The 22,134-nt window shown below is 44.6% G+C and overlaps 2 protein-coding genes across 6 annotated transcripts in view; both read left to right on the top strand.

The window, feature by feature from the left end:
* Positions 1-5,871, top strand: part of TRPM7 (transient receptor potential cation channel subfamily M member 7) — a 95,886-nt gene extending 90,015 nt beyond the window's left edge. For 4 of the 5 annotated variants that reach the window (XM_061595872.1, XM_061595873.1, XM_061595876.1 and 1 more), the window contains 5 exons: positions 850-932; positions 2,171-2,376; positions 3,095-3,146; positions 3,502-3,608; positions 3,983-5,871. In XM_061595872.1, the coding sequence (XP_061451856.1) occupies positions 850-932; positions 2,171-2,376; positions 3,095-3,146; positions 3,502-3,608; positions 3,983-4,113 (579 nt within the window). In that variant the 3' untranslated portion in view covers positions 4,114-5,871. Of the gene's footprint in view, positions 1-849; positions 933-2,170; positions 2,377-3,094; positions 3,147-3,501; positions 3,609-3,982 lie in introns of those variants that run through there. The other variant, XM_061595877.1, reaches the window with a different exon arrangement.
* Positions 5,872-11,385: 5,514 nt separating this feature from the next.
* Positions 11,386-22,134, top strand: USP50 (ubiquitin specific peptidase 50). The gene is made up of 7 exons (XM_061595535.1): positions 11,386-11,435; positions 12,656-12,856; positions 14,696-14,891; positions 16,251-16,457; positions 17,246-17,388; positions 18,137-18,269; positions 21,881-22,134. The coding sequence occupies exons 1-7, from the start codon at positions 11,386-11,388 to the stop codon at positions 22,070-22,072; spliced, it is 1,122 nt and encodes a 373-aa protein (XP_061451519.1). The 3' UTR covers positions 22,073-22,134.

Here is a 22,134-nt window from a genome sequence, read left to right on the forward strand (position 1 = left end):
CCATATATTCAGTCTATTACCAAAGCATGGTGGTTCTTCCTTTACAACAGTGCAAAAATGCATCCTTTTCATCAGCAAAACCTCTGGTCCACAACCTGTTCATCTGTCACCTTGACTACTACAGGCTTCTCTGGTTTTACATTGGCACATCTTGGTCCCCTAACGTCTGTCCAGCACTCTGCTGCGAAAATCATCCATCACTTTAACCTTGTGTCCCCCTTCCTTAAATCCCTACCCTGACTTCCTGTTCACTTCTAGGTCTTGCACATGTTTCTCATCCATAGCCTTGCCCTCTTTTGCTTTTGTATCCCAACCCATCCCTGCATGGGACCTTCACTGCCCAGAGGTGACAGTCCAATGGTCTTTTTCTCCCTCAAACAGCGCTGTCCTTTAACCCACACTGCCCTCCTACGCATGGGACTGCATCCACAATGCCACCTCTCTTTCGACTTGAAATTCCTTCTCAAAACCCATCTTTTTCTGTGAAGCCTTTTTGCACAACACCATCGTCCCTATACCCTCCTATAACAAAGCCTAAACATGTGTAATTGCAACTGTTACATTTGTTTCCACTGTTTACCCTTCCTCCATTTTCCTCCCATCCCGCTGTCTCCTTGGATTTCTAAATTGTAAGGGACCTGCCCTCTCATTCTTTGAAATGCACCGTGGAGGGCGCTATATCAATAACACTGGACCACAAAAGTGGGAACCCTGTGCCCGTTGTCTTCACTACTTCTACAAAGACAGAACTGCAAAAATGTAATTTACATATATAAAAAGTTACTGGCATTTCTTCTCCACGCCACATGTTTTATCTTTACAAAAGTCTTTTGCTTTTCTAATCCACAGGAAATTCAGCAGCAGAGGGCTGCACAGAAACTCACATTTGCATTCAATCAAATGAAGCCGAAATCTATTCCATATTCTCCAAGGTAGGCATTCTTAGAGCTTCACATACAGGGACGGCCGTGTTGAGCCAGGCCAGTAGTTGTTCAAGGTTAATACTGTAAGAATCCAGGTATGGATGCTTCAGCAGCCCTCTGTCAATCTCTCTCTCCCCCCCCCCCCACCAGCCCTGTGGGATCTGCTTCTCAGTGCTACTCTGCTGTTTCTCCACATGGCTCGTGTATGTGAGAATATTGAAACATGGCTTGAGTGCCAATTGTGTGGAAAGACATGGACAGCTGTTCTCATGAAGCCTGAAGTTTTTGTGAAGGGCCCTTCAACTCCCGCTGATTCCAGTCCTTAAGCTCTTTGCCGTATGAGCTAATGAGGCATTAGGAGGAATGTTCACTAAAAGTTCTGTTATCCTACATATCAGATTAAATTATGCCAAATAATTGTAGAATACATTCTGCAACAAAATATTATGAGGACTTAATTAATTTCCACGAGTTATAAAGGTTTGTTTACAAGAGATACTCACTGTATATTTATTTTAAAATATTTATTGTCAGTTCTTGAGAAAGTAACAATAATCCCACATCAGGATACATAAAATAAAAAGCACAGTAATAAAAACACAAGTGTGTGTGTGTGTGTGTGTGTGTGTGTATCATACTGACAGCCCAAAATTCATGAGATGGCACCAACAACATCTCAGAAGGGAGGGAATTCCATAGCTGGGGTGCCACCATTGCAAAGGCCCTCCCTTTGGTTGCCACATAGTGAAACTTCAGATGGATGCATTACCACCAGGAGGGCCTCCCTCACAGATCTTTACGCACAGACAGGTCTGTATGGGAGAAGGTGCTCCTTTCAGTATCCAGGTCCCAAGTTTAATAGGGCTTTATACAGCAAAAGAAGCACCTTGAATTTACCTGGGTAGCAAATTGCCTACACATCACTCAGAGTGATTTACATCAATTAAAATTACAGTCTCACAATAATACCACAGCATCAATAAGGCACACATTGCAAAAACAAAACAAAACTCTTTTTCTGGATGCAGAATATGGATTACCTAACTGCAGAATATCTTTTTTTGAAGTTGTTTTTAAAGCTTTTTAAAAAAAATGTTTTTAAAGATGCTTTAATATATTTTAAAGTCTGTTTTATGATATTTTAAAGTATTCTTAGTGCTTTTGTTTGCTGCCCTGGGCTGCTCCTGGAAGGAAGGGCGGGATATAATCTAATAAATAAATCTTATTCTTATGTGTTTTCTTATAAGGTTCTTGGAAGTATTCCTCTTATATTGTCACTCAGCTGGGCAGTGGTTTGCAGTTGAGGAGTGCATGACGGGAGAATTTAGGAAGTACAACAATAACAATGGAGATGAGATAATTCCAACCAACATGCTAGAGGAAGTCATGTTAGCTTTCAGCCACTGGACCTATGAATATACGCGAGGAGAGTTGTTGGTTCTTGATCTGCAAGGTAAACAGACGCTTTCACATCTGAGAATGTAACACACAGGTTTAAGTTGCTGCAAGTTTGTGTGCAAAAAGATGGCATAGCATTGCACCAGAAGGTTGTAAGTTGCACAATATGGATCATCAATACATTTCATTGGGAATTTAAAATATTAATAGTTGCTACAATAGTTTTCTCCCTCATGCTTTCGAAGCAAAAGCAGCCCCCCAAAAGCTTAGGATAAAAAGGTTGCAGCCTTTTCCCTTAAGCTAACACAACAGGATGACCCAAAGGAGCCTTTGATCTACCCTGATGCCTGCTGGTGCCCTTTCACATGCTTGCTGATTGATTTTTTTCCATGTGTGGTGAAACTGGAAAGTTGCACCTTGATCACCAGCTGCTACATCCTCAGGTTCTAAGCCCTTTGGTGCTCACTGTCCACCCCACTAACTCTGCCAAGGCACTGACATTATATTGTTAGCTGGTGGGGACGGGGAAATAGTTTCAGTCAAGATCTTCAGGTGTTATAAGTCTCTTTTCAACCCCCTGCAACTAGCTCAACTTACCCTCAAATGCAGGAGAGAGACAGTATCTTGTTCCTTCTGGATTAAAAAAATAAAATAAACCCACAAGCAGGATATAAGGGAGGCTTTAACTTGCCCCATCTGCTTTAATTGTCCTTTTAATGTTAAATTTGCTTTTGTGGTATATCAGGTTATAACTTTCTCTGTTTCTGGTGAAGGTGTTGGAGAAAATTTGACAGATCCCTCTGTGATAAAAGCTGAAGAAAAAAGGTAAGTAGTACAAAGTTCCTTCTTCATTTGGCACAGGAAGGAAGGAGTCACTTGTGGCTGGCATGTGGAAGTTTGCCCTTTAATTTTAGTCCCACCAGTTCATCAGAGGACACCCTTTCATTGGCTCGCCGTTGTGATTTTGCAGCACAGATAAACCACCAGCAGCAAATGTTATGCTGGGAGCCACCACAGTGTCACTATAGGAAAGCACTCCCTTTTGACCTACCTAATTTCCTCCTCGCCACTGACACAAAAAGAGGCAGAACCTCCCCCTTGTCTTGCCTGGCTGTCAAGGCCACAAAATAATTTTGCATGGTTTACTGCAGGCATTTTTAATGTGTGCTTTCTTTTAAAGGTCAAGCGATATGGTATTTGGTCCTGCAAATCTGGGAGAAGATGCCATCAAAAATTTCAGAGCTAAGCACCACTGCAACTCATGCTGCAGGAAACTTAAGCTTCCAGGTAAACATTGGTCCCAATTTAAGCAAGACAACTTCTGTCTTGTAGCTTTCCCTTGTGATAACATAGAACTCTTATGTCTGGGTTAAGAAGACAAAACTAATCCACTTATTTTTTTGTGCCTTGGAAGTTTCATATGTTGGAGCAGCCAGCAGTAGTTTGATTACTGGGGCCACAGTGCTCAGGCTTTGGTGCTCAGGTGAACCAGGCTAAGTTGCTCTTAAAACCTCGTGAGGAAACTCTTCTCCCTCCTCCAACCCTGTTCAATTTGAACCAAAGTTGGGCTGCTCATTTACATTCTCTCATCTTTCTTTTCTCATCTCTCCCCTCCCCAACAAAAAAACCTGTATTTGTGGGGTTTGGGTTTTTGTTTGTAGATCTGAAGAGAAATGACTACACACCTGATAAAATCCTACTGCCTCAAGATGATTCTCCAGAACTGACCATTCAGCCTGGGAGCTGCACCAAAGAATTGGACTCAGCCCATTCCAGCCACCTGATGCTGTAATGATATGCGCCACTCTCTGGCTTTTAACCAAACATTTGCAGAAGTTGCAGGGTTTGCTTGCCCTTCATCAAAACAAAGGCCGCATGAATAAGGACCAAACTGTTTTGATGGCTCTGGTACAGGAAAGTGGCCCACAATAGTGTGGCCTAGCAAAATGAGGGAATTGCCTGTGGAGGAGTAGCTGGCAGCTGGTGGGTTTAAAAAAAGTTGAATGAAATTAAGTATTTATGAAATAGCTTTTTAAAGAGGCATTTTAGCAGAAGGATAACTTTACATTTTACCTTGGTCCGTGGAGGGGGACTTTCCTCCCATTCATCCTGTAGTGCAATATGCCCTTGACCAAATGATGTTTTTGTGTTTGATGGTTTTAAGGCAGATTGTTTGGGGGCTTTTTGGCAGCTGGTTTCTGTCATCTGGCTGGAGAAATGAGAGACAGCCCATCAGACCCCATGTCATCCCACCCCACCCCTTCTCATAGATGTCGAAGGATCCGTTTGACACTTCTCAGGGTGTCTTAAATAATGTTCTTTCTGCTCAGTCCCATGTGTGTTTTATGTGGCTCAATGGAACAAGGCTGCTCCTAAGGATCTGTCCATATTTAGTTGTGCCAGTAAGCTGAGCTGCAGGGGGCAGGGACTCCTGGTTCCAACCAAGAAGTGATGGCTTCTCTCCTGCATCAGGATTCATCCTCAAGTTTGGAGCCAGTTTTTGTGGGATAGATTGTGCGTAATGAAATCCCCCCCCCTTTTTTTAAATGATACATTTCAGTTATCCAATCACTGTCAGATAGTAGTAAAGCCACAAGAAAAGATGGGGTCTAATCACATTTGTATAACAGAACAAAATAGCTGGTCTTGGCTAAGAAGCTGAGTTGTAAAAGGAACATGTGTTAGCGAAGTGGTATTTCTTGTTACATAATGGCTGCTTCAGAAGTGTTGCCTTCCAAAGATCTCCTAAAACCAGTATATGAAAGCTGAATGTACACGTGAACCTTTTGGGGTCCTTTCTGATGTTACCACTGCAGTGTTGGAGCTGCCGCAGCCTGGCACCTTCTCATGCCATTTGGGTAACGTTAGAAGCCCTGGGCCACCTGGGGAGAGGCCTTGTTGGGGCTCCTTGCCATGCCGGTGTTGCTGCGCTTTCCGGAGGGAGCACTGCGAGCATTGGAAGGAGCTGCAAACTGGACTCTTCCGATGGGTCCAGCACCTTCTGACGTTGGCCTTTGTGGTGGTGGAAGGAACCGCGCTGCTGTGACTTCTGCACCACCAAAGTAACGTCAGGAACAGTCCCTTAGTTGTATTTAATATTGTGTGAAAACACCTTTTAATGTTATATTATATATGGTACTTATTTAAAAGAAAAGAAATAGGGTTGAATTTACATTATGTAATGTACGGGAGATTGCAATGCAACTTTATGCCAATAAAATGTCATTTACCTGTCCCAGATTTGTTGAATATTCAACGAGAAGAACCTGTTGTCCAACTGAAGTTTCATGCTGCAACTTTTTTTGTTTTACATAGGTACTAATTGCAAATTTTAATTGAAAGGCATCATAATGCCCAGTAATTCTTCTTTTTTTTAATTCTGTAGTGTATCTTATAGATACAGACATTAAGGCACGAACACAATAGCTGTTTAAATGGTGGTCTGTGTTGCTGGGGAAGGAAAAGTATAGTGTATTAAAGATATAAATCTGTATACATTTTGTATATCAATAAATCTTTAAACAATCCCAAATAAATTTATTCTTGTTTAGACTGCTGACCTCCTTCCTTTATTTTGTCGGTTTGAGAATAATCTGGATTAAGAATGCCATGCGTGCTGGCTTCCATCAGATGTTTTCTAGATATTTCAGTAAAGATACAGCCCTGGTCACAGCAAGTAGTGTGGCTAGCTGGGGGCTACTTTGAGAAGGGAGTGGAGGGCAGTGAGCTAGTGCATCATCTGTCTGCCAGCAGGTCTTCTTGCTACTACCACTCCTCCCTCCCCACTTCTCTTGTTTCTCTGCACCTATATGGATATGAGGTATTTCTCAGGGGGCTAGATTTGGTCGTGGGGCTTCCAGTTTTTTATTCTTAATACACAGTCGGAGATGTAGATATGGCTAACACACCTCCTTTTTTACTCTTACCATTACAGTAATTTAATAGTTTCCAAATTGCGTGAAGTACTAGTCCCCCTCTATTTGGCATTGGTTAGGCCACATCTTGGGTACTGCATCCAGTTCTGGACACCACACTTATAAGAAGGATGCAGACAAACTGGAACAGGTTCAGAGGAGGGCAGTGAGGATGATCAGGGGACTGGAAACAAAACCCTATTAGGAGAAACTGAAAGAACTGGGCATGTTTAGCCCTGAGAAGAGAAGATCAAGGGGAGATATGATAGTACTTGAAAGGCTGTCACGCTGAGGAGCTTCGGGATCTCTTCTCAATCGTCCCAGAGTGCAGGACACATAATAATGGGCTCAAGCTACAGGAAGTCAGATTTCGAGTGAACATCAGGAAAAACTTCCTAATTGTTGGAACGGTACAAAGGAACCAATTACCAAGGGAGGTGGTGGGCTCTCCAACACTGGAGGCCTTCAAGAGGCAGCTAGACAGCCACCTGTCGGGTATGTTTTAAGTTGGATTCCTGCATTGAGCAGCAGATTGGATTCAATGGCTTTATAGGCCCCTTCCAAATCTACTACACTATGATTCTGTGAATTCTTGCATATTCACTAGACCCAGAGAGGTGTGTGGTCTGTGAGGGAGAGAGGTGTGTGGCTGTGTATATGTGAAGTTTTATGGGAAGCATGCATGTGTGAGTGTGGTGTGGCCATTGGTATATTTTTCTTGGTACTAGAGAATGCTCATAGCATCATCATTGTGCGTGATCTTCACAACTGAGACCAGCAGGACCCAAGTGACTTCCTAGGGCAAGCTTGAGGTTGTCCAGGCAGGGATTGGGAGTGTGTGGGCAGAGGGAGCAATGACTGTACTCTCTCTCTGTCATGCCATGGCCCCCATGGTAGCCAATTCATGTTATGCCACACACCCCATGACAGCCATGGTGCCCACAGCACCTTCAAAATCCAAAATATGCCCACTGGTCCAAAAGGTTGGCGACCCCTGCTCTCAACAGTACATCCTCAGTGGCTGCTGATTATCTGCAGTGGGAATGTGGAACTGGCCGGAGGGCTGGATCCAGAACTGACACACCCTCCAACCGCCATTTTGACAGGTGGCTGGGATGCAAAGGAAGAAACGGGGTGGCGTGGAAATGCAGCTGTTAACTCTCAAAGGTCAGGTGGTATTTCTCTTAACTCCCAACAGATCCATTTTAAATCACTGGTCTCTAACATAATCCTGGCTGAGTAAAAAACTGTCTAGGGGTTAGTGGGTGGGGTCAGCAGACATGTACAGGACAAAATTGGTGGGTCTGAGGTGAGGACAGCTAGGCACTCATCCCTCTTTCCTGCAGGCTTCCTGCAAGTGGTTTGTTCCTAAATTGGCATTGTCAACAATCAAAGGCTTAGGAATGTACATTTGCTGGAATAGCATCTAGTTCCACCCAGAGGCAATCTGGACATGCATCCCCTGATTCCCCCATTTCTTGCAATTTGGGGGATGCTGGAGAGTTGTGTGAGACAGGTTTGGCTGGTCAAGCAACCCAAGTTCCTTGCAGCAGCAATATTTTTAGAGGCAGCAATTGAATGGTATCCACTCTGGGTATGCCCTGGGATCCCTTTTGGAGGAACCATGCAAGACCCTCAGGTGTAATTGTCAAATCACTGCACGCAGTTGTGACACTGCAAGAGTCCAGGCACATCGTTCAGTGGAGTAAGACAGCAAGACTGTCCTTGTGGTACATTTGTATTCCGGGTTTGAGATGCGTTCAACAAATGTACCCAAGAAACTACCAAAATAATCTTCCCTTGGAAGCACCTTAAATATGTTGTGGAATTTATTATGTGGATGAGCTTGCCAGATATTGGTCCTGCTGCTTTTCTTTATTTCTTTTACTCTTTTAAAAACGTTTTTAGTTATGATTCTCCAAAGAACAAGCATACAATGCATACTCTGGATTGAAAAGTACTTATACTTTAATTTTTTCACAAGAAAAACAATAGCAGGAACCTGTTAACTCTTCCTGCTAAAAAGTTTCAGGTATTATATCAAAATTCTTTCTCCTGTGCATGGAAAGATGACCTGAGGTGGGTAGCTAGCTCCACCTAGTGGTTGAAGGCAGAAAGAGCGCTGTTCGATTTTGCAGGGACTGCCTGCTCTCCGTGGCTGCTCTTTTGGCCTTCAGCAAAGATTGTTGACTTTCCTCTCTTCGTTTACTATCTTTTAAAGTCTTGTTCCTTGTGGCCATTACCTCAGCCCGAAGAGTGTCTGAGCTGAATGCCCTCTCTGTTGAAAAGCGTTACTGTGTGCTTCATAAGGATATGGTCATTCTACGCACTGTCCCTTTCGTCCTAAAGTGCTGTCTAAGTTCCACTGTCAACAAGAGCTTGTACTCCTCTCTTTCTGTCCAGCTCCTGCCCACCCCCCAGAGAAGGCGTGGCACTCACTGGACATGCGTAGAACCTTAAAAGTATACATCGCAAAAACAAGACACTTCCACCTAACAGATAGCTTGTTTGTGTCCTTCCACCCTGCCTCGTTGGGCAAGAAGGTGTCTACCTCAACAGTAGCCAGGTGGATTAAAGCATGTATCACCTTAGCATATGCTTCCCTGAGGCTGGTCTGACTGGCCAAGATAACGGTCTACTCCACTAGGGCAGCCCCCACATCAACAGCATTTTCCTGCAATGCTTCTCTCCTAGACATATGCAGAGCGGCTACATGGGCTAGCCCTAACACGTTTATCAAGCATTACAAAACAAATACTTATGTGTCCACAGAAGCAGCCTTTGGGAGGAGAGTGCTACAGTACGTTCTCTCAATCCAATGATGTTTTACAGCCCAGCTATGTTCCCACCCTACATGGGTCAGCTTTGGTATGTCCCACCTGAGGTCATATTTCTACGCACAGGAGAAGAGACATTTAGTCTTACTGTGAAATGGTCTTCTCTGTGCATGTAAAATATGACCTCGGGGCCACTGCCTAGGAGGGCTGGGCTGCCATCATTATTTCAGTGTTTACTTTCGCATAGAGTGTATGAGTGCTGTCTGGTTTGTCCTCAGTTATGTGTTGTTTCCGTTATGTCTTTTCTGGTCGGCTTGTCATCAAGAACTGTAGCAAGTAGCCATGGAGAGCAGGAAGTCCCTGCAAAATCGAACAGTGCTCTTTCTGTCTTCCACCGCTAGGTGGTGCTAGCTACGCACCTGAGGCCATCTTTTACATGCACTGAGAAGACTGTTTCACGGTAAGACCAAATGTCTCTTTTCCATTTCTTCTTAGATAATCAAATCATAAATGACCATGTGTGGATCGTGGATTGGGTGGTCTGGTTGTTTACATAGAGAATAAAGCAATGTGGAATATTAATAAATTTGTCAGAGTCTGCTTGTTCATTGTGTAATTTTAGTCAGAGTAAGTTTTTCCATTAAAGCCATGTATCAAATCCATGAATCTGTTGTTCCAGAGCAAGATTATTTATGGTTGCTTTTCTTGATATTTTGTTTTTTTTATTGGATTTTGTTTTTGTGGATTTCTATTCAAACGTGTTTTAATTCTTGCTGCCTACAGGCTTGCCAACTATTCTTGCCATCTTCTGTATTCCTCTGCTTAGCCAGCAACTTGATTTGCCATGAAACTTAATCCCAAATAAGCATATGGTTGCAGTTCTAGTCCCAGCCACCATGGTTTAACTGAATTATTACAAAAAGATAAAAAGGATATTTCATAGATTTCCTTTCACTTTACTGTGAATACAATATACAAAATCACCAGTTCCACATTCCTGCTGAATGGATTCTCAGTTTTGGGTTTTTTAATCTTCATCACTGTTTTAATTTTTAAAGACTGTCTTCCCACTTTAGAACGCATTGGCTGTCAATAACCTAAGCGCTTTTGTTTCTGCTTTGTGCTTGTTTGGGTTGTTTTTTTGTTCTAGATTAGTTTCTCTTCCAGTGTGTTCTAAACTACTTCTAAGATGCAATAAAGACAGAGGAAAACATTAAACCAGGGAGGGGGCGTGGTTTGTTGCCCTCCAGATATTGCTGGACTCCCAACTCCCATCAATCCCTGCCAGCATAGTCAACGGTCAGGGATGATTTGTAGTTCATCAACAAGCAGCATCTGGAGGGGTGTCCTTGAATTAAACTGAGGCTTCAGAAACTCAGGCTGCAAAAAGTGCCAAGCAGACATGCTGAGCTTGGGTAGGACAAATTTCACCAATTTTTAGAGGTCAACTTTAAATCAGCTTGCTCTTGTGCTTTTAACAGCTGTTTGATCTGCCAAAAAGTACGAATTGAATCTTTTTGTAGTATGGAAATAACAAATTCAAGGATGTGGAGTTCATGCTTGCCTGTGCAGTTGCAAGCTTCTTAATCTGCTCCTCTGCTTTTAACAGCACCTACATTTCCAGACTATGATGAGATGATCTCCATGCTGTGAAAAGTTTCTGCACCTGATCAATCTGCTCTTAAAAAGGCACAGGAACAGTCTAGTTTTGTTTTTCCTGGTCAGCTGGACAAAAAATCTGTTTCTACTCATCAAGGACCTTGGAGTGACTTACAGGCATCCCATGAGGTCTGCTGGATCCCTGCTTTCGTGCAGCATGCAGTTTGCAGGACCTGTCTATAAACACCAATGTAAGGGGGGGAAATAACTGGCTAGGGAGCGAGCATATACCATGGCAGGAATCTAGACCCAACCTGGCTTTTAAAGAGGTTGCCTGTGTCCCTGTGCTGTCAATCCACAAAGGTTCATGAGGAATTTGAGGGCTCCCATAGCCACAAACACCTTATTTGATAAAATCTGTAGCCCAGGTATCCTGTAGAAGATTAGCCATCCTTGGAAAGCAACCGACTGGAATCCTCTCCAAAGGTGTTAAGGTTCTAGAACTGTTTGGCCTTGTTAGAAAAATCCCAACTCCATCACCTAGCAACAAGGTAGTGGCATTTATGATGCCAGAAGAATCTCTTTGGGAACATTAAGGAGCAGTGCAAAGAGCCATAAGGATAAGCCCATGTATTTTGGGCCCTCTGAGTACGCATAAGATGAAACGATGTGATTGCACAAGGAAGCAGAAAAACCAAACGTCAAAAATGGAAAGGAGGTGGTAAACTGGCTCCCTCCAGTTAGAGCACCACTTTGTCTTCTGGAAGCCTGCAAATGGCTTCTAGGTCAAAGATGCCTGATGACTTCAATATATATTCTCTTCTGTGAGTTTCTGTTTTATAAAACTTAAAACACTAATTAACTACTATCTCGTGGATGTATTGGGAGAGATGGGGAGAGATCCTTGTGTTTATTTTTTTTATTTTTTTTGTGAACTGAGTGTTGTGATGAGGGTAAAAATGCTTTCCATATTTTTGAATTGGGAAGTTTACTTGGACATTTATCTGCTCTGATGAAGCTGGAAAGGTTCTGAAATGGACTTTTTGGGTTGTGGATCAAGCCTATCTCCAGCTAATTTTTTCATCCAGTATTTCTTGAATTAGACCATCAAAATTTATTGTTAAATGCCAGGCAGCCACACTAGGCTTGGGCACATTGTTGATAAGGCTGGCTTCTTGATTGTACCATTCAGGTACAAAGCAGCTGTTTCGCTGGTGCAAGATGTGGGCCGGCATCTCTCAAACATAATCCATGATTGCATTTGCTTTGGTGTTTGTCTTGAAAACACGCTAGCATGCACTGATAGGTCTTAGGTCTCTCGGTTGACTCTTCTAGGGCTTTCCGTTATTTGGGGGCCTTGGTTGTTATTTTCTGGATTTAAAATGCTGGATTTATTTGTGGAGTTAGGGTGCACAATAATCTTATTTTGGGGGGGGAGGGGAGGCTTCTGATTTTCTCTACTGCGCACAGGATTGCAGCCCTGCACCCCACCATCTGTAAAGACTACATCTGTGTATTTTGCCGGGCATATCCTCAGAGACTTATTGACAACCCGCCGCAATTGGCAAAATTGAAACCACAGCTAAATGTCTGCCAAGGCTCATTTGTTTCCAGTGCTTATGTCACATCCACACCACGCATTTAAAGCACTCTTGTACCACTTTAAAAGCCATGGCTTCCCCCACAGCATCCTGGGACCTGTAGTTTGTGAAGGGTGATGAGAGTTGTTAGGAGACCCCCCCATCCCCCTCACAGAACTACAATCCCCAGAGTGGGAAATGGTAGGGTGTGGATGTGACCTAAGTTTCAGCCCTGGAAGTGCCCCTGAGCAGGTGCGGAGTGCATTTCCCTTGCCACCATGCACCCCTAATTGAGTCTTCACACACTGAGGGACAGTATCTGCACTCTGTGCAGAATCGCCCACAGGTAGATATGGAAGGCAATGTTTGACAACAAACTAAATGTAAAGATTTTGTGGGTGTTTGGGGGGGGGCACAATGTGAATGAGACTTGTTTCACTATACTTTGGCTTTGGGAAATACAGCAAGGGTGCCCTTCCCTTGGAGAGTTCGGAGGAGCCAATGGACAGTTCTGGAGACGAGACAAACCCACGCTACCAAGGACTAACCGGCCTTCGGAACCTGGGCAACACCTGTTATATGAATGCTGTGATTCAGTGCCTCTGTAGTGTATCCCCACTGGTAGAATATTTCCTCTCTGGGAAGTATACAGCATCACTAGACAAGTAAGTTCATTGCCTTGCAGGAATGCCTTTTATATTTTAGCCTGTGATCAGGGCCTAAACCTACTCCAGGCCTGAACGGGCATTTGACAAAGGGACCTCTGAGGAGCCCCCTCTCTACTCTTGGGGTTAGGGGAAATTGATGCCACCCGTTGCTACATTTCCTACTGTGGTTGCCTCCTTGATTTTGTTGGTCTCAGGGTCACCCTGGGCATTTTAGTCAGGGAGATGGTAGTATCTCAGTCATTCTTGGGGCCTGATATCACCACCCACAATGATTCTGTGGACAAATCTGCCCCTTTTGGGATTTCTAGCTTGTTGTACAGAGTGATGTCACCTCCAGGATGCCCTTTCCTGTCCTTCCTAGAGTTTGTATCCAGAGATAACCGTGCCCCAATGGTTCTTTCCATTCCACCAAGTTTCTACTATACACACTATATCTGTGCTGTCATCTACAGGCAAGCACTCCAGATCACATATCCTGGCTTGGAGGCTTCTAGTATTAGCAAATAAACACCTATACTTGGTGTTTCTCTCCAAATGTCTTTGGTGAGTGTGTTTTCTCCTATGCTGCTTTGGCTTCTCTGAATTGCTGTCATGTGCTCCTGTACTCTCAGTGCTTAGTTCTAGCCATTCCTGCATTGGAACCATCATAAACCTTTTCACTCTCATCCCTGGGGAATGATTTGTTCCAAACTAGACTCTCCTTACTTTGGGTTGGGTTCCCCGCAACTCTCTGCAATCAGTTTAAAACCTGCTTTGCTGCCTTTTTGATTTTAAACACCAACAGCCTGGTTCCATCCTTGTTCAACTGTAGCCTGTCTCTTGTGCACAAGCCCGGCTTTTTCAAAAATATTACCCAACATTACCCAACAAACCCCTCCTCCTGCCATCACTGTCTCACTGTGCATTCAGGCTATTTAGCTGTGCCTGCCTGGCAGCCAAACCTCCTACCTAGCAGCCTAAATTTCACTTCCAGGTCCTTACATTCACCTTTCCCCATGCCAGTGATGCCAACACGTATCACAACTACTGATTCCTCCATTGCACTAGACAACGTGCAACATTGCAACCTTCACTGCCATCACAAACCCGTTCAGCTAAGTCCTGCTTAGAGTAGACCCACTGAAATGAATGAACCTGTTGATTTCAGTGGGTCTGCTCTGAGTCAGACTAGCATTGAATACCACCCTACGTCCCTAACGATTGCATCGTTTAGTATCAGGATCTCTCCCCCCCCCAACTCCACCTGAAGGACATCCTCTGCATGAGAGGATAACTGCGTGTCCCCCATGGAATGGGTCATTTCCTCAGAATGGCCCTCTCCTTCACCAAGACCCTCATTCTCAAAGATAGCAAGCAAGCTGTCACCCTGGGAGCTGAGTGCAATTGCCACATCCCCAAAGGCCTCATCCACCAACCTCTCTGCCTCTCCCAGTTGGCTCTGAGGGCCAGGAGGTCATTGCACTGAGCACATGCCTATGACTTCTGTCTCTGCAGGCAGATTGCTGTACATGTGGCATTCTGTACACTGAAAGCCCTGTGTATCTATTTTTGTAGGTTACTGAGCTAGTAGACATAAGTTTGTGGTTCATTAGAGAATGGGGCACAGTAGTAGAAGAGTTTGCACAGCTTAAAAAAAAAAGGCATCATAGAGACACTCTTCCCCTCCACACACACACACACATCCAGTGAATTTGGCTAAGCTGCTCTGAGCAGTTGAGCAGACCACCTAATTGTAGGGGCCAATGAGATCCTACCCTTTCCAGTGCACTAATGCTAACCGTCTTGGATGATTTGCTTGTTCAAAATAATCCTGCACTGCCCTTTTCATCTCTTAAGGGAGAATGGAGAGATAGCAACAGCCTTTGCTTATTTGATGAATGACATGTGGCTTGGAGACTTTGACTGCGTATCCCCCGAGGTTTTCAGACTGGTCATTGGGGAGCGATACCCTGCTTTCATCAAGAAGACCCAGCAGGATGCTCAGGAGTTTCTGATATATGTCTTGAATGAACTGCATGACGCTCTCAAGAAAGTGAGTTCTTGTCTTTATAACTGTCCACTCTGGCTGGCATTGAACTGCATGAAACTCTAAACTTTTGCAACATGTGGTAGCAATGAGTTGCACAGTCAGATTAAGATTGTGGATTATCCCTTTAATACTTTCTATATTTGCATTGTACTTTCTATAGGGCTGGTTCACAGGGGTGTCACTACCGGGGTGCGGAGGGTGCGGCCCGCACCCGGGTGTCACCGTGAGGGGGGTGACACCCAGAGCCGCCCTGCTCCGCACCGTTGCCTGGCAAGGCTGCTCCAACTCCTCCTTGGAGGTGGGCGGGCGGGCGAGACCAGGAGCAACGTCGGCTGGGCGAGGGAGGCGCGCCGGCGTTCCCAGGCCTTGTCCGGCTGGGTGCCCCTCCGGCGCGAGCCCTCCCAGGGGCATGGACGGCGTGGCTGGCTTCGAGTGTGCATGCGCGCATGCAAGCCCAGCCACCTCATCCATGCCCCTCGGAGGGCGTGCACTGGAGGTCCGCACCCCCCCCGCACTCCCGCTAGTGATGCCGCTGCTGGTTCATACTTGCTGATGTGAGTGTGCAAATGAGCCAAACATCACCATCTCCAGTACTATCCTTTTTGAGGGAGTTGTTTCATGGAACAGCTGTGTAAGAACGAATGCCAGTTAGTCTAGTGACACGAAAGCATGTGTGAATGTTTCACTGGAAGCTGAGACAATGGGTAAACTATGTTTGGCATGACATGAATGAAGTCTGTGGAGCCCTCCACTTATGCACCCCTCTTCCCCTCACGCACCACATTTTCCATATTTACTTCCTGGTTCTTTGCAAACCATGGTTTGCTGTTTTTATCCAAGCTGGGTGAATGCGATTGTAAAACCACATTAAATCCTTAGCATGCAATTCTGGTTTGTGGGCATAACAAGTCATAGTTTGCCCAGTTAGGATGAAATGGCAGACTATGGTTTGCCAAGAAGCAGGAACTGAATCAGTACACACTGCAGCACACAAGGGGAAGAGGAACACAAAAGCCAGTTACTCATCAGGCCTTATTATGAAAAGTCAAATAATGGTTTGGTATTATGTCTCAACATTATCCCCACCCCTCCTCCACCAAGAGGGGAAAAACAGTACAGGAATCTGTATTCAACAGCATTTTGTGATTCAGCCAGACATTTGGCTTAGCAATGCACCACTCCATCCCTTGAGGAATTAGTGACTAGTCCTGAAATCAGCATTGAAACTTTGACAGGGAATCTAAACTGGATTGTATTTTTAAAGTCAAAATTTTGTTGTGGTTTTGAAACAGACTTTAAGTTCTGATTTACTACAATAGCAAGGAAGATCATCTGTCACACGGCACTTCTCTTCCTATGCAGACAAGCAGGAGGAGAAACCCGGGGACCTCATCAACTGCTTGGGAATCCAGGGGTTGTGTCAGCGAATGCTCCGTTATCACCCGGCTTTTTGAAGGACATCTCAGTTACGACATCATATGTCTGGAATGTCAAACCACCACATTTAGAAACGAGATCTTCACCGTATTATCTCTTCCCATCCCTTATGAAACTGAATGCTCCCTGGAGGTATTGGCTTTTCCCTGCTGAACAAAACTGCCTGGGCCCAAGTCTCTCTTGTCACTTAAAAATGTAAATGTACTGCCTTCAAGTCGATTCCGACTTATGGCGACCCTATGAATAGGGTTTTCATGAGGCTGAGAGGCAGTGACTGGCCCAAGGTCACCCAGTGAGCTTCACGGCTGTGTGGTGATTCGAACCCTGGTCTCCCAGGTCGTAGTCCAACACCTTAACCACTACACCACACTGCCTTAGGCTGCCTTAATTGTTACTGCAATTTGATTTTAAACCCTGTTCATCAGGCAACTACTGGTAGGGGCTGGAAAGAGTGATCCATGTGTGATACTATAAACCTACATGGAACATTGGTCCATGTAGCTCAATATTGTCTACACTGAGGGTTTCAAACAAGGACCATTCCCAGCTCTACCTGTAGGTGCCTTAATGCCGTGGTTTGAACCTGGGGCCTATCTGCATGCAAGGCAGATGCTCTGTGACTGACCTATGGCTGCTCTATAGAACATGATTATGGGTCATGCTAGCCCTGCAAATGGACTGTGATGCTGATGGCAGATAGAAGCCTATTTTACTGTGATGTTAGGACGTATAATTCGAGGGGTCATAGCATTCTGTTTAGTAGCTCTGTGCACTGAAATAAAGACAATCCCTTGTGGGGCTCCTCTTCATAACAGCCATAGCAAAGTGCATCCTGCAGACAAGTAGCCAAATGTGTCAAACCAATATAACTAATAATGTCCACTTCTTCCCCCTTCCCCAAAAATGCTTTTGCTCCACAGGAATGTATCGAATGTTTCTTTCAGCAAGACATGTTGACTTGGAACAACCAGATTAACTGCTCCTGCTGTGGGATAAAAACAGATGCTGCCGTGAAAGCCAGTATAGCCAAGGCACCAAAAATTGTTATATTCCATCTAAAGAGGTATAGTTCTCCCTTGCTTTTATTTACAGGACCTCCAGGAGGTAGTGGTGATGGTGGTCTACTCCAAGAAATGGTTGCTTAAGGTGGTAGGAATAATTTGAAAAGTAAGTCAGGTAAACTATTTGAAAGTTGTTTCTGACTAAAGGTGAAGATTATGTTATCAAGCAGACATTGATTGTGTGTTAATGTCTGGCTTTCAACACTTGCTAAAGGAAAGCTGTAACTCTACTGTAGTATTTGACCAGAGGTATTGATGTACCTTTGTCTACCTCTTTGCAGAGCTCAGGTCCCGTTTCACTGTGTTCTAAACTGGGATGGGAAACCTGTGGCCCTCTAGATGGTGTTGGACTCCAACTCCCATAATCCCCAGCCACTGGCCATGGTAGCTGGGAATGATGGGAGTCAGGAATCTAACAACACTTGAAGGTCTACATGTTTCCCATCCCTGGTCCAAAAAAGCATGTTCACAGCCACCTCTGTTTCCACCATCTTCATCTAAATATCTATTCTCTTTCCTAGAACCTTTTTGCCTTTTTTTGCAAATCGAGATGAAATAGTAAACAAAAATCATTTGACGCTGGTTTGTATAAATACTCACTACTGCTCCAGCACGATGCATATATTTCAAAGCACTGGGACAAACATTTCCACCAGCTTCTTATCCCAATACATTTGGATAGTTGCAACATAGCAGGACACTCCAAAAGTGTTTGTACTGAACCATTTAAAGGTCTCAATTTATTTTCAGGTTTGATTGTCAAGGCAGTTACAAAAAGAAACTGAAAACTGACATCTACTATCCGCTAAATAACCTGGATCTGTCCTCTTATGTATATCCACTCTTTCGGAAAAATCCAAAATACAACTTATTCGCTGTGGTGGTAAGTGACATAGAAAAAACTATTTTATTCCACTGTTAATCATCAAAAATTATGTTACAGATGTCTCTGTGTCTTGTTTATCTAACATACTCATGAATCATTTCAGATGCGCAAGGAGAATTATACTGTAACAAAAGTAGGAAGGCAATGATTGTGTTTAGGCCAAAGGTACACCCCCCTCCCTGCAACTGCCAGTAACAAATAAGTTCTCAGTGAGTAGGCAGAGTGAACTGCTGTTGTGACATCACCAACCGGAAGACTGAATCCGTTCCCTCTGCCTACTCGCCACTTGGGAGCTGAAGAATGTTTTTTCAGTAGTCACAGTTCTTCTGACAAAGCTAAAAAAATGGCATAAGAGGTCCGGAAGGAGGGGGGGAAATCAAAGATGAAAATCGTAGAGAAAGTGGGTGCAAAAAAGGGAGCAACAAAAGGGAGGTTAGGGTGACTAACTTAGGTTCATTCATGTGAGTGAGTCTGCTCTGAGTAGGAATGAGTAGCTGGAATAGAAAATGTGACTGGCCGCTGGTGCTAAAACAACAGCTCAGAGACGGTTCCTCTTAATGGCCACAGTTCCTCTTAACGGCTAGCTTCAAAGTGCTGGTTGGTAACCTGCTCACAAGGCTGCAGGAATGGGATAGAGCCCATGAGATCTGACGGGAAGAGAGGAGGTGGTATAGGCCTGAGAGAACGGCACCGGTGGGGCTGGGGAGAGGGAGGAAGCAAGCAGGGGCCAGTGTAAGAAGGCGGGATGGGAAATGGATCTTGCCTGCCTACTCAGCAACAGGCACATTTTTTGAGCCACATTTATACCATTTAACGGGCATCTTACATCATCATCCTAATATAGCAGTTATTCTAAATCTTGGCTGCCTAAATATGCTGAAAGCTGCAGCCTTAATGCCCCCAATTTTTTCTCTCTTTGAGAAGGCACAAGCAGCAATTACTGACAATTAATGCCTTACAGAAAGTTATACCAAGTAATTCCAACCATTTCTCTATTAGTTTCTTATTACATACCAGAGGAATCCAAATTGAAAAGAGTGTATTGTGGATTTTGCTTTGGAGACCAAGCAGTGCTTGCATGCAGCTGAACTGTTGGGAAAATTAACCTTAATGGTTGCTTTGGATTCAGGTTCTCTATCTGAAGTCTGTGTATCGCAAAAAGTAACAAAAAGGGAAAGAAAACCCAGGGAGAAGCTTCTTGCACAATCTCCACTCCACAGAACTGCAGCAGCTTTCAAGCAGGGTGTCCTGCAGTTGAGGCTTCACAAAGGAAACACAAGGCAGCTTTTCGAGTTCTCTGGCCACGCATAGCGATGGGCAAGAAGATCCCCCCCCCCCGGCATGAGTAACCTCTTAAGCATGCCTAAATCTGAACTGGAGTGATACAGCAGGGATTTGAATCCTCTGTTCACATCCATTCTTCATACTTAGATGGCCTTAGGGCAGTCATTGCCTTTTCCCCTCCACCCTCTCTCTCACTGTGTTGTGAGCAAAAAAGTGTTTTAATGATTCTCATTTCAAGCTGCTTTGAGGACTCCTATGGTGGAAAAGGATTTACATGTACATGAACAAAATGAAAGGGAGAAGTTGCATGTATGCTGTCTTGAATTCTTAGGAGGAAGGGTGGGATACGCTGTGTGATTAGGGCCTTAACAAATAAGGGGGCTCTTTGGATTCTTACCAACACACTTCGTGAAAAGGCATCACCATAGGTCTACATGAATCTCTCTCTCTCTCTCTCTCTCTCTGTTATGACAGTGGCTCCCAACCTTTATGAGCAAGCTCAAAATTTTTTGTAAGCTCAAACATTTTTGTGATTCCCCCCCCCCCCACTAATTGTAATTTTAGTCTCCGTTAATTGAAAAAATGGTGGCAAAATCACATCTCCAAATATCCCTTTCCGTAAAAAGTTCCCTGCAGAGAGGGAGGTGTGCTTTCTTTTCTTAATGCAAAGATCCAATCAAATTGGTATCCCCCTGCCCTCACACACACAGTCTGAAGATATACAGTCCTGTCTTCCATCACCAGTGGGTTGCAGTGTTGGACTAAGAACCAGGTTCAAATCCCCACCCAGCCATGTACTCCACTGGGTGACCTTGGACCAAACACAGTCTCTCAGTCTGACCTATCGCACAGGGTTAGTGAGACAAAATGGAAAGGGGGTGGGACCATGTGCACCACCCTAAGCAACTTGGAGGAAAAGTGGGATATAAATGCATAATAATTAAATACATACATTTCTGCTGCAGTACCAGGATCCCAGCCTCAGCCAACCTGCTGAACTTTCCCCCCCTTTCTTTTTTAAATAATAATCAAGAAGGAACAACGTGTTGGTGATGGGGATGATAGATTGTGCACTGCAGCTAACAGGGTGCACAGATTGAGGAGGGGGTTAGTGCTTTTAGGCCTTGGGATGATCATCAGAATTGATGACTTGGTTAGCATGCACTTGGAGAATGAAAGCAGAGAAGCCAGGTCAGTGCGCGCGCACACACACACCCCACCCCTCCTGCAAGACATGCATGCATTTGGGCATGTGAGAGGGGGATGCCTTCAACTGCTTCAGCACCTTGGAGAGACTGGCTGTGTGTGGAGTGTAGGTGGATGAAAGGAGGGACGCTGGCACACACAGCCTCAAAAATGGTGAGCAAGTCCTGCTCTTCCTCACTGCTTCTTGGCTCTGTCTGGGCTGAAGGTGAGATCTGACCTTGCAATTAAGAATAATTTTTAAAAGGAGGTGGCAGTGAAGGAGGAGCCAAGAAAGGCAGGCAGGCCAGCTGCCAGGAAGGAAGAAGGAAACAGGCTTTCCTTGCAGCCTTGCTTGAGCAAGGGTGGCGTCAGCAGTGGCAATCCGAGGAGATGGGAGTTGGCAATAGTAATCCCCTCTTCTTCAGCGTCTGCCACATGTTTTATAGGCAGACGCCTGCCCTTGGCATACCTGAAAGACTCTCTGGTGCTTCAGCAAAAGTCCTCCCCTCTTGTTTGGAGCAAGAGGGAGGTGTCATCTGCAGCGGCAGGGGGGAGCCGAAAGCATCCAGGGAGGGAAGACTTAAAAAACAAATAATTTCTTTACTGTCTGTGCCCCCCTCCAGATTATTTCATGGCCTCCCTTGGGGTCATGGACCCCAGGTTGGGAACCACTGTGTTATGAGTTACTGGATGACTTTTCTCTTTCCCCAACCCCCAAGCAATTTGGAACACCAATTGTGGCTAATTTGCATGGGTCCCAGTTCTTCCAAGCAGGGCTTCTGCAGTCAACCTCGTGGTGTTACAAACAACCAATACAGGGTAGTGGTTTGCTGGGTGACCACAGACCAGGGGTAGGGAATCTTTGGTTCTCCTGCTTGTTGCTGAACTAAAGCTTCCATAAGCTCCCAGCAAGCACAGACAATGGCCAGGGATTATTGTGATTGTGGGACCTGTGGTTCAGTGACATCTGGAGGACCAAAGGTTCCCCACACCTGCCATAAGCCAATTATTATTTCTTAACATGCTCGCTGTGAGGATAAAGCAATGGTAGTGGAAGAACTATGTATACCGTCCTTAGCTCCTTGAATGAATAAAATGTTCTCTCCTGGTGAGTTTTTAAATATCACTATTGTTTGTAGAACCATTTTGGAGATCTCGATGGTGGCCACTACACTGCATTTTGCAAACACACAGTGTCTCAAAGCTGGTACAATTTCGACGACTCTCAGATCAGCGAGATCCCAGATTCTTCTCTACAAACGTCTGCAGCTTATCTCCTGTTTTACAGCAGTCAAACTTTCTCTGTACCTGTAAAAAACCAAAATGGCTAGGAAACAGACTGAGAACGATAACGTCAGTAGGAAGCAGCAACACTGTTAGCAAACATTCACTG

Source organism: Rhineura floridana, chromosome 14, assembly GCF_030035675.1.
Source record: "Rhineura floridana isolate rRhiFlo1 chromosome 14, rRhiFlo1.hap2, whole genome shotgun sequence".
Taxonomy (NCBI): Eukaryota; Metazoa; Chordata; class Lepidosauria; order Squamata; family Rhineuridae; genus Rhineura; species Rhineura floridana.

Excerpts from the sequence above, each read along its gene's own strand:
- USP50 (XM_061595535.1), top strand. The coding sequence starts at position 11,386 with ATGGCTTCTAGGTCAAAGATGCCTGATGACTTCAATATATATTCTCTT. Across the intron at positions 11,436-12,655 it reads TTCAATATATATTCTCTTCT|CAAGGGTGCCCTTCCCTTGG; the intron begins GTGAGTTTCTGT and ends TGGGAAATACAG. Across the intron at positions 14,892-16,250 it reads TGCATGACGCTCTCAAGAAA|ACAAGCAGGAGGAGAAACCC; the intron begins GTGAGTTCTTGT and ends CTTCCTATGCAG.